This window comes from Haliotis asinina, chromosome 2 (assembly GCF_037392515.1).
Source record: "Haliotis asinina isolate JCU_RB_2024 chromosome 2, JCU_Hal_asi_v2, whole genome shotgun sequence".
Lineage (NCBI taxonomy): Eukaryota > Metazoa > Mollusca > Gastropoda > Lepetellida > Haliotidae > Haliotis > Haliotis asinina.
In genome coordinates, this window is record NC_090281.1 from 27845254 (window position 1) to 27858042 (window position 12789).

Genomic DNA, 12789 nt, shown 5'->3' on the forward strand with positions numbered 1-12789 from the left:
TTTCTTCGTACATGAGTTATTCCCCCTTCCTCCTGATTAATGATACGCCGTCGAAGATTTGCAATATAATCTGAAAAAGAGATACAGGATGACAAGATGGAATGTGCATGTCATTAAAAGAGGACCAGAATATCCTAAACAGTTACAATTACGAGGGGAAGTCAATAAGTTCATAGAAGTGGGTGCTGATATATCCTTGGTGATGTTGTCATTGGTGTCATTATTGAGTTGATTCATCTGTGACTCTGTATACTGATACCCAACCTTCCTCGAGCATTTACTTGAGAGTTAGAGCCTTTAAGAGACGATTACCCTGCACAAATCATGGAAACCTCCAAAACTGAGTTTCGTGCAGTTATCAAGTTTCTCACTAAAGAAGGTGTGAATGCAACCCAAATCCACAAACGCATGATCAATGTGTATGGCGAGGAAGCCCCTCAATATTCCACTGTGGCAAAATGGTCAGCTGAGTTTAAGCGAGGTCGCAGCTCCTTGGAAGATGACCCACGGTCAGGAAGACCTTCTGAAGCCATTACAGAAGATACAATTGCCCGGATCCAACGCTTAATTATGTCCGATCAGAGAATAAAGGTGGACGAGATAGCTTCAGAGTGTGGCATTTCACATGGAAGTGTTTGCACAGTGATCCATGAACACCTGCACATGTCCAAGGTATCCGCAAGATGGGTCCCTCGTAACCTAAATGCACATGATCGTCACCAGAGAGTTGAATCCAGTCGTGAGCTGTTGGACATCTACAACGCTGATCCTGATAACTTTCATGCTCGTCTGGTTACTGGGGATGAAACCTGGATTCATCACTGGGATCCCGAAACCAAACAAGAATCCATGCAGTGGAAGCACAAGCATTCTCCTGCACCCAAGAAGTTCAAAACACAACCTTCTGCTGGCAAGATCATGGCAACCGTTTTCTGGGATTCAAAGGGTGTGATTCTCATAGACTATAAACCACCTAAAACTACGATCACAGGGGCTTACTATGCTGACTTGTTGAAAAGATTGAGAGCGGCCATCAAAGAGAAGAGGCGTGGGAAGTTGACAGCTGGAGTCATGCTTCTCCACGACAATGCACCAGTCCACAAGAGCCGTGTTGCACAAGCTTCTCTTCAACAATGTGGCTTCGAACAACTAAACCATCCCCCATACAGTCCAGATCTGGCCCCCAGCGACTACTATCTGTTTCGCAATTTGAAATCTCACTTGCGTGGAACAAGATTTGCCAATGATGATGACCTCAAGGCAACAACAGAGGCGTGGCTGAGGGACCAATCTGAAGACTTCTATTTCAAGGGCATAGACAGTCTCAAAGACAAATGGGCAAAATGCATCGAGGTTCAGGGAGACTATATTGAAAAATAAAACCAATATCACAACCATTGTGTTCTGTTTTATATCGAGTTCTATGAACATATTGACTTCCCCTCGTATATGCAATTACAATTATATAGTCTTCCCTCATAGAGGAGATAATTTTAACTAGTACACAGGCGGGTGAGTGAGTCAGTTGGGTATTTCAGTATTATAGCAATATTCCAGCAAACGGGACGAGGAGAGACAGCAGAAATGGGCCTCACATACTGTACCCATGAGTGGACTCGAACTCGGGTCCTAGGCGTGAAGACTGACGCTTTAACCATAAGGCTATCCCACCGCTCGGCATTATCAGTAGCAATTTCCGCCTTTGCCTGGGTCAAACTGACGTGTTTGCCACAAAGGAATAAAACTACTTGATTGAACACCAACCTATTTCATTTACGAATCAAATAACCAAATTTATCTCTATATTTAATTCAATAAATCCGTGAGTACTTTTTAAAGTGTCATTTTCTGGAAGTATTTTACAAAGCGTGCAGTGTCTTGAGATGTTTTCTAGTGTTTTTGCAGTGCAAGTGAAGGTATATAAGTAGCTGCAAACACGTTCATAGAAAATGCAACCCGTGAAAATCCGGGTTAGAATTGGCCTTTAGTAATCCTCGCTTGTCGTCAGAGGCGACTAACGGGATCGGGTGGTTAGACTCGCTGACTTAGTTAACTCGTGGCATCAGTTCCCAGTCGCGAAGATCGATGCTCATACACTGTTGATCACTGGATTGTTTGTTCCAGACTCCATTATTTAGAGACCACCGCCACATAGATGAAATGTGTTAAGAATGGTAGTATATGGACATCTGGACGGCGTAAAACTAAAGTCACTCACTCACCCTAAAAAAATGTCCAAATATATCAGACGTGTCGGGAAGACATATCCCACAACCAAAAGCTGTGACAATATATCGTAGTATCGATAATCGTGATACTGTAACGATAAATATATCGATACTTTTTTGTATCGTAATATGTATTGTTTTGGGTTTTTTTCAGTGTTCATTTTCACTAGAAATTGGCGGTTATGTCAGAATTTAAACTGTTACGTGCAATCAAACAAGTTTTTAAAGTGAGTGACGAAAGAAAACACAGGGCCGCAAGTCCATGCACTATCCACTCTAAGAAGATCGACTGGAAGAAATTAAAAAACAGCTGAAAGTGCTTAAATCATTTCTTTTATTCCCGCTGGGAGTAACTGTGATACTTCATGGTTGATTCATAAATAAGCCATCTTTTTGACTGACAAAATTACAAAATTAAAATTATAATTGATTGAGTGAGTGATTTTGAATCTATATGATGTAGATTCCACAAGCAATTTACTGAACTGTATAACAGGAATATAATAATATAACTTTTGTATATTGATACTTACACTGAACAAAACAGTTGTTTTGCATTCATACAGATGTGTCTAAACATATTTATAAAGTTTTACTGGACTATTATGTCCAGATGCTACAAGTTTGAAAAAAGAAACATTTTTAAACAACATGATATAATGTAGTGAAAGGTTGCAGGAAAAAATAACACTTTGTACATTATTATAGAAAGCATTTTAGAATATAGCCACAACTCTCCAGCATCAGAACGACCGCCTCCCTAAACCTGAGCCTGCACCCATCCGAGTCAACATTCCATACCAAGGAAAGATAAGTCATCAAATCAGCCGACTCCTCAGAAAAACTGCTAGTGTTGATGTGACCTTTTATTCTGATAAGACATTGAAAAACATCCTTAGAGCAAATGGAAGAGGAGGCAGTGATCAAACCAACCCCAACCCCAAAGGCTGCATCTACAAGATAAACTGTGATTGCGGCAGCAGCTACATAGGTGAAACCTGCAGACCATTCAACATCAGACTCAAAGAGCACCAAACTTCAGTAAGAAAATTAGATCTGAAATCGGCCCTCTCTGAACACATTGTCAACTATCCAAACCACTCCATCAACTGGAAAAACACCGAGATCCTGGCTTCCAACATCAGTGATTGGCGGAGAAGGAAGCTTTGGGAAGCAATCAACATCAGAAGATTAGAACCTCAGATCAATAGAGAGCAAGGCGTGTACCTACCCTCTGCCTGGCGTGTTAACAAGGACTCATAGACTCTCAATCTATCAGCTGTGTAAACAACTATGTACTGTTAAAACTTTCCTCCTTTCATCTCTCCTCTGTGATTGTACATACCTATTACATTTATGTGCTTGTATATACATCTTACCTCTCTGGCTTCATGTATACCTATATATATTCTGCTATGTTGCCTATGTTCATTATCCACCTGACGAAGGGGCAAGAATTAGCCTTGAAAAGTCGTGTTAAAAGAATTAAAGAAGTTGTCATCCATAATAGTGTCTTGTATTATTGCATATGAAAGAATCTAATAATAAAGAACCACGTCCACTTTGCGGCCTCAAAATTAAGTCGTGCCGTCTGTATGAACTGGTGTGAAATGCGTATAAACAGTGCAGGGCTACGTGCCAGTGAGCAAAGAAAATTTTGAAAAGTTCAATGTAATCTTCGTATCACTTGAGTGAACTAGTCGTGAACATTTCGCAACCTGTTTGCAAACTCTGCGAGCGGTGCGTATCAACGTGTGTCAATTTCCAACCCTGCGCGAATTGTCACGCATTGCCATGCATTGGCCCGCTTTGATCACGACCGGTGTTCGACATGGTCGCGGCAGATTGCGCAAACTTTACGCCTTCTAACTTGTCTTTAAGTGGACGGGCGGGACTTGTGCATTGTCACGACGTGTTCGCTTGGTCACGACACAACTTTGTATGCAGACTCTTTTAATATTGTCACAACCCCTAGCGTGCAGTACACAACAATGTGCATTTAAAAGAACCCACGAATCGGGTACTGTGGCTATGTGACCCTGTCCAACTGTGATTGGGTACCTCGTAAGGATGCGAAAGCCACATTAACCCGGTGCGCCTGTTAAGGCTGCAAGAGTTGTATGATCCCCAGGGAGCTGAGAATGATAATACGATGTGACGTTGAGACTGACACCCAGTGTCAAAAAATACCAGTGCCTTGAGCATGCTCAAGCTGCGAGGATATGTACGCAACAAAAATATACTATAATTAATAATATGTTATATAAGTATTGTCTGTTACAATTAATGGCAAAGACATTTTGTTAACTTAAAATTCCCCGAGATCAATCTGATTTGTAGCGAGAGTGTTACAGTGATTCCTCTCAATACTAACCGAAGTATCTTGTGGAATGGAAGTGATCTAGGTGTGTTTGACCTACACATAATATCTTGATTATGTGTGTGTTGTGTAATACCTACAAATAGCTTTCATCCAAACTAGCTCACACCCTTCGCTATAGACTAATGCTCAATCACTGAATATATACAATCTTGATACAAAAACGATACATTTTAAGTTGAAAAGCAGCCCCGGTGAGAAGGGAAATTCAGACTTCATGAAATCTGGACATTGCTGAGGTCTTTAGCAACGCAGACTTTCGCACTGTAATATGTCAAGTTCGAACTGCACCTTATCTTGCTCAAAGGGACAAACTGAAGCATACACTGCATCGGCAGATGAGTGAGATGCTAACAATACCATGCTTGATTGGCAGTAAGGGGAAACTTGATTAAGTCCGAAGAATGGCTACACGTGCTACTGGTGTGGTCACCCGTGGCGGTTCATACAATCAGAACAACTATGGTCTAATAACAACGATTTCTAGTGTAGTCATGGTAACCATACTTTCCACCTTTGTTGATGTTCACAGGTTTGTCTATTGTCTGATTGCAGTAATGTGTTCCCATGTTTCAATTTCAGTTTAGTAAATGTTGAAATCAGAGTAAAATGTGTTGTACTTACTATTTGTATCCGTGTAATTTTGGTTTTCAAAACATATACACTCACATCTGTCTTCCTACTAATCTTTAAATAGTGGGTTCTTGCACGATTAATATTCATGGATGTATTTCATTATGGCCTTGAGCATAAAGTCCAAATTTAATATCGTAACTTTATAGTATAACTGCTCCGGGGAAAGAAATCAAAGACGATTAAAGAGTTTACAGTGAGTGAGTGAGTTTAGTTTTACGTCGCACTTAGCAATATTCCAGCTATATGGCGACGGTCTGTAAATAATCGAGTCTGGACCAGACAATACAGTGATCAACAACATGAGCATCGATCTGCGCAATGGGGAACCGATGACATGTGTCAACCAAGTCAGCTAGTCTGACCACCCGATCCCGTTAGTCGCCTCTTACGACAAGCATAGTCACCTTTTATGGCAAGCATGGGTTGCTGAAGGCCTATTCTACCCCGGGACCTTCACGGGTCAGTTTACAGTGTCTAATAAAGCATTTTATGAACATAAAGTTAATGTATTGTCATCAACCATCTGAAAACCAAGACGCCACATTTAAATTAATGGTTATTTTTTAAGAGGTAACAGATAGAAAATGTTTTATTTGACATTCGTAAATTCGAATTATGCAAACCTGACACTCAATTACAATAATGTAATTGGGTTTTAAAACATTAAACAATACAAATGCTGTTTAGTGATGTTTAGATATGAAAGAAAGATAAAATAATGATTGCTCCCTTACAACAAAAGACAAATCTGGATTATCTGACATACTCGCCTTTGAGTCTAATAACTTTAATCTGTTGTTAGATATATAAAGAAAATTTAAGTTATGAATTCTTGCCCCTGAGTTCAGTCACTATTCATCAGATGAAACCATAACAAACTTATCTTTTTTCATAAGCTCTATATTCGAAAGCTGTCTTCTATCTGCCATTTGGATGGCATTTGTATTTCCGGTATGTTTTTTCATTACTATAAACCATTTCTCATCTTCTCCTGTACCTGAAAACAATTGGATTGTAATGGTTGCCTAAGCTACCTATGTGAGAGGAAACATTGAAAACAGTACGACAGTTTTGTCTACTGCACGTGCCCACAGACAAATAAAATATATGCCTCCATATATGAAATTAATTCAGAAATATTCTTAAAATGATGACTGATTGCATATGTTAATGGAAACGTGATCATAGCCGCTTCACTATAGGGAGGGGGTGGGTGAGAGAGAGAGAGAGGTGGGGGGATAATGCGGTGTAAGGACTGAGAGGTGTGTGTGGGTGTGTGTGTGTGTGTGTGTGGGGGGGGGTAATGGGGTGTAAGGACTGTGAAACATACTATCTAGCCTATACACTATCACCTCTTAAGCTGTTAGCAAAACCTATTAGAACCCCCACCCCATTCACACTTGTCCCAACCTAAACAAGAATGAGTGGGTTTATTTTTGCGTCGCTTATAGCAATATTCCAACAGTATCAAGGCGGGGACCCCAACACAAGACAATAATAAACTTCTCTCCTACCTGTTCCACTCGGCCGTCTTCCATCACCGCCTTGTTGAACAAGTCCACCATCGAGCCGGGCTGAGTGTACGGGAAGCCGGAGTACAAAGTGTTGTCCATCATCAACGTCCCGCCCTTAGCCAGAAGACCAAGGTCAAGCAGTTTCTAAAATTCGAGGAAATGGAGCAGTGAGTGTATGTTATTTTATGCCACTGTCGAAGGTCGCCACACACCAGAGATTCAGGCATGAAATAATATTCAGTCGTGCTCTAAACATCTGAGATAGTCTCACCTGATGATTGAAGTCTATTGTCTCTTTTTCTTGTTTGTGTGTGAGGGAGGGAGTTAAGATCAGTCACATCAGTCATATTGTGGCTTAGAAAGTTATGAATTAACAACAAACGCATTTGAATTATAATGGGGAAAAAAACCATGTCGACAAAGGGCACTGAGTGAGTTATCATTAACGTGACTAAAAACACATAATAATTTTAGAGTAAATAAAGGTACATTTTTTTAAAAAAACTGCGAAGGACAGTAAAATCAACTAAAATATCACAGATATGAATACATAACTACCTGAATCCTTAACATTTTAATTACAGTAGACAATCCAATATAAAGAACGGCTATATATTGCCAAGAAGTGAAGGCAAATCACCAAACGTGGGACGCACATATGCCACACATACGACAGAGGCTTGTAAATGCAGTAATCAGTATTGTAAGCAGAGATCCGCATCGTTTGGCCTGATGACAGCCAGTGATCGATATTGTGAGCAACTAAGCCACCGACCCTTACCCCAAATCCATATAGCCACCTCCCACAACCACCATTGTTGGGGGCGAAACGTAACTGGGGATCCAATCGGAAGATGACATCAATGCTGTTTGGTTTGTCTTTTAAAACCAGCCTTAGCAATATGGCGGTTGTCTGTAAATAATCCTGTGATCAACATTACAATCAGCGATCTACGCAACTGGGGTACGATGGCATGTGTCTGCTACGTCACAAAGCCTGGCCACCCGATCCCAAAACACCTAGGTATGACATCCTACCTTGAAATAGTCCGTGTAGTTTGATTCGTCGGCGTCCAGATACACAACGTCAAATGTCTGACCCTCCGCGGCAAGCTGGTCCAGGGAGTCCAGCGCCGGACCTACCGAACGGATAATGATGTGTTTAGGAACTAACGACAAGGGTGGCGTTGCTACTCTGTTGTCACATATGAGTGAGTGAGTTTAGGTTTATGCCGCACTCAGCAATATTCCAGCCATATGGCGGCGGTCTGTAAATAATCGAGTATGACCCAGACAATACAGTGATCACCTACATAAGCATCGATCTGGGCAATTGGGAACCGATGACATGTGTCAACCAAGTCAGCTAGTCTGACCACCCGATTCCGTTAGTCGCCTCTTATGACAAGCAGAGTCCCCATTTCTGGTGTCCCCCACCGCGATGTAGCTGGTATATTGCTAAAAGTGGCATAAAACCGTTTTCACTCTAACCTTTCACGATTCAGATCTGACACAGTCATGCAAGTGCGTTTTCAATCTCATAAACGCACTTGAATGTGACATCACAGAAACTTCTTTGCGACATTTGGCCACGAATGAAACACACACGACTCCTTTACAAGACCACCATGTCTTCCATCTGACCTTGACGGATGTCAATCTTCTTCCCGACTGGCGTCTCGTCAAACCACTTTCTGGCAGTCTCTACCAGGTACGGTTCGTACTCGCAAGTGACAACTGCACCATCTTCCGGAAGTGCTTCCGCCATCGACATTGCCACATATCCTGTGAACATCCCGATCTCCAGAACCCTTTTAGCTTTTTGCATCCGTATCAGGAACTGAAGTATCTGCCCTTTAAAGGAAACCGAAATTTGTGAGAGTTGAGTTACGGTAAACAAGATGGCCTTAATAAACTCATCTGAAGACAATAATTGAAGCAACACACCGTAAAATGAGTCTCATTAACCTATTCAGACAATGCATGTATTTATCGTGCTTTCAAGTCGTTCGTAGAAAAATAAGCATAAAACGTGCCCTTTAACAAGTGAGGCTCTAAACCTCGAATCATTGTTGTTTAGACACCAAGGGGTCCGAAGAAGAAGATTTGGAAGAATCTCCCTATGCCCTGGCTTACTGAAATGTAGATCCACTGGAATGTTTGAAACCGGAACATCCCAGTGCAACGTATGGCAACAGTTTAACGTGCACAAGAACACCACATGACGGTGTCAACGCAAAAGAGTCTTTGCAATCCGTCCCGAAATGGCCGTCGACATTCAACCACGCTAAGCAACGATCTTTGGATTCGAACTGCCCATCTGCGCGAAAGAACCAGCCACCCTGAGAGCCAAAACAGTTCTCGTGTCAACCAGATATCACCAAAAACCATTCGCCGGCGTCTCACTGCAAGCCGTCCTACAGACTTTTTGATGGTATGCTACCAACGTCTACAGCTACAGTGAATCAGAGAGCACGTGGGTGGAGACTTGTTCTCTTGCCCAGCGCATGCATTTTACGCCAGGTAGGCTGACGGTCCTAATTGCCATCTATAGTCCGATCTATTGTTTTCAGCAGCTGGTCGTATTTTTTGTCCTCTTTTCTCCGATTTTGATAATAAACATGCTTTTTTGAAGACTCTCCTACGTATCCCCAGTTAAGCCAAAGCGGGTCTTCAGACATATGCTATTTGCAATTGTGTAAATTTTAGGGTTACAGAGTCATAGCCTAAGAACAGGTATTTTTCTATTTCCGACAGTACTTTAGGTCACCACGATATTTGAATAGTGGTCATAGCCTGACCTAACAATCTTTTCAATTACAAATCGATGTGATGTACCTATGCATTGTTTCGTGCAGAATAAAAATTCAATCTTCCAGACATATTGAGCTACCTTCTCCGGCACCGCTCATCCAACGCGCAGTGTACTGTGTCCCGATCTTGCCGTCTTGGTAGAGCTGTTCCCACGGCGTGGCGTAGGTCTTCTCACAGATCATCCGGGCACCTGGCGTGTCGGCATACGTCATCTTTCGACTGTATTCTTCCCGGGTCTCAATCAGTTCCAGCGCTTTGTCCAACGTTGCCCTCACGTCTGAGGGCGTGTCGGGGTTATCTGCCCTTGTATATAGCTCGTCCAGCAAATTGCTCGCCGGGTCTAGCACTCGAGCTTTGTTGATGAGTTTCAAAGAACTTGGCGAGATCATTGTTCAGACCTGTATTTAGAAATGAAGTTGTGTTTAGACAGACAATTTACAGTCGCCATGTCAGTCGCTAATATCCATATGATCCACTATGAGACATCGATCAAGTGAAGCGTGTGTTTCAATAGACAGTAGTTGTTCCTGGACACAAAGTCGATTTCCTTTGTCCATGATCCGCTCTGTTGCGTGCGTGCGTGCATGCATGAATTCGTGTGTGTGTGGATGTGCGTGCGTGTATGATTGAATAGATAATGACGTACAATTTCCCAGAATTGCATTGCTCCATCCCTTTGGTTTTATGGAATTAATTGTTCAAAAGTTCAGAAACTGGCCTAAAATAGCTAGCTTGTCAGTACTGCTATTATAACCATTAGTTTGTATGGATTTTGAGTGTCGAATTTGAGCTGTATTAATGACAGTATTTTTACATTAAATATGTAATCAGATAATCGGGAATAAACAAACTTCAAAGATACTGTGATAAGAGTGAATATGAATAGATTTTTGATGGTGTCAAATAAAGAAACGGTTGGCTTGGAAGAAAATGTCTTGTTCTCTCTCTCATCGAGATCAGGAGGTGGTCATCAGCCTCTTGTTCGTTTGAATGTCATCGTGTCATGAACAACGGCGCTGTCGTCCTTAGTTCATGACACTACGTTGCTCACGAATAAAACAAATACCGGGGAAGAGCAGTAATCCTTGCTTGTCCTAAGCATTCAGTTATCATAAAGGTTACTCAAGTGATATCTTCCCGACTAACCTCTCTTCTAATACGGCCCTTTCATGGTGTGTGTGTTTAGAGTTCGTGATTGGGTGCAGTCAGATTTAGTTGTGCAATCAGCGACATTGTTTCAAAATAGCTAAGATACATAGCGTTCACTACATGAACGCTATGCCGCACCTCCATAGGCCGCAATGGTGGAAATCCTTTGTCGCACTTTCGCGCACTCGTTACGACTATTGCGCACGAAAAACTTATATGAATGGCTTCTTTGTACTTATACATACATGTGCGCCCTAGTTTCGTTATCAAAATATCAAAAAATAAATATTTGCAAGCCATCAAACATCTCAGTCGATCGATCGCATGAGCGGCGCCATTTTGAATCACGTGACGCGAAGGGATTCCCTCCCTAAAATAGTAACACACGTGTTCCAGACCTCGGTGCTTGTTTACAACAAATTTTCATACATTTTTAGATAATTAAAAGGATTGTGTGGAGACTTTCTTTCCCAATCAAGACTGACTGACCACCCAGGCCTTTCAACAACTGTTTTGAAAGGAATTGCTCTGGAGTTTTCAATGCTTTCTACAGTATTCATTATATTGGATCATTGCTGCTACCTTGACAGTGCATTGGTGTTTCTGTACTACTCCTAAAAGTTTGACTACGAAACATATTTTACTAATAAGACATATTCAATGTAGGAACTGAATAATTAATGAGTTATCGAAATAATTATCCCTAAATTCCATTTATGCTTAAATTTAAAAAAACAAAACAAAAAAACGTTAACATTCCTCACTTCACATTTCTACTGCCTTGAATATCACTTTTAATATTTCCATGTTGTGTTAGGTTTCAAGCACCCAGCTTCAATCCTTGCTGCACATCGCTTCTTTTCCATATTAGCAAACAAGCAGCAAAACAGTGTTTGTTATGTTTCAGTTATAAGCAAATACCAAAACATGGGGATACATCTAAGAAGCAATTTTTAAATGGGAAAGGATCAATCAAATTACAGCACAAAGGCAAATATCATATTTAAACTCTTGTTCATGCATCATTGATGAAAGAGGTTTAATTTTTTAAGTCACTTATATACTTCAATGAAGTCTCAGTTGAAGAAACTCCATTTGCAACATGACAGTACCTCTTCTTCTTTGACACCAAAAATAGCAGGATTTCCAAATTATCAACGAAGTATTAGTTCAGAAAAGTAAGCTTTTCAAGGTGCAAATTTTATTGACTAATATTGAGAACTTTAACAATGATAAGTATATGAAATTGTACATGTACATAGCTCTGAAACCGTTTGTTACTTTTCAGCATAAATTGGAGTAAATAGGGATCAGAGTCTGAAGTGGTGCCTCTTGCTATTTTTCATTTTTATTTTTCTTGGTTGTTATGGAAATAACTGGACTAAGTGAAACAGAGCAGGGTTAGTCAGTGTAAATAGTAAACGAAAGTCTCCACTCAGTACTTTTAATGTTTTAAGAATGTATGAAAATTTATTGTAAATTTGGTGTAGGACAAGTGTGTTACTATTTTAAGGAGGGAATCCCTTCGCGTCACGTGATTCAAAATGGCGCCGCTCATATGCGAGTGATCGACTGAGATGTTTGATGGCTTGCAAATATTTATTTTTTTATATTTTGATAACGAAACTGGGGCGCACACGTAGGTATAAGTACAAAGAAGCCATTCATATAAGTTTTTCGTGCGCAATAGTCGTAACGAGTGCGCGAAAGTGCGACAAAGGATTTCCACCATTGCGGCCTATGGAGGTGCGGCATAGCGTTCATGTAGTGAACGCTATGTATCTTAGCTAGTTTCAAAAGTGAACATTCGCAAAGCTTCGGTAATTTCTGAATGCTTCGGGAAAACCGGAACCTCTTCCACTCATTCGTGACCAACTCGTGTTATTCCGGGACAAGCCGAATGCCCGTCTCGAAGGATTTCATAGTGGCGTGGAAACGTCAGAACAACTTCAAAATTGATTCCAGTGGAACATAATATCACAGATGTACTCATACATTGTATTGCTCTTTTTGTTTTGCCATATGCATGTTTAGGAATTAAAATCCTCGATACAAATAAAAGATGGCG

At 40.9% G+C, this 12789-nt stretch overlaps 1 protein-coding gene across 1 annotated transcript; it reads right to left on the minus strand.

The window, feature by feature from the left end:
- LOC137271705 (uncharacterized) lies at positions 1-9961 on the minus strand. The gene is made up of 5 exons (XM_067804126.1): positions 9652-9961; positions 8403-8612; positions 7797-7897; positions 6759-6902; positions 1-70 (listed from the first exon to the last, which is right to left on the minus strand). The coding sequence occupies exons 1-5, from the start codon at positions 9959-9961 to the stop codon at positions 17-19; spliced, it is 819 nt and encodes a 272-aa protein (XP_067660227.1). The 3' UTR covers positions 1-16.
- Positions 9962-12789: the final 2828 nt, after the last annotated feature.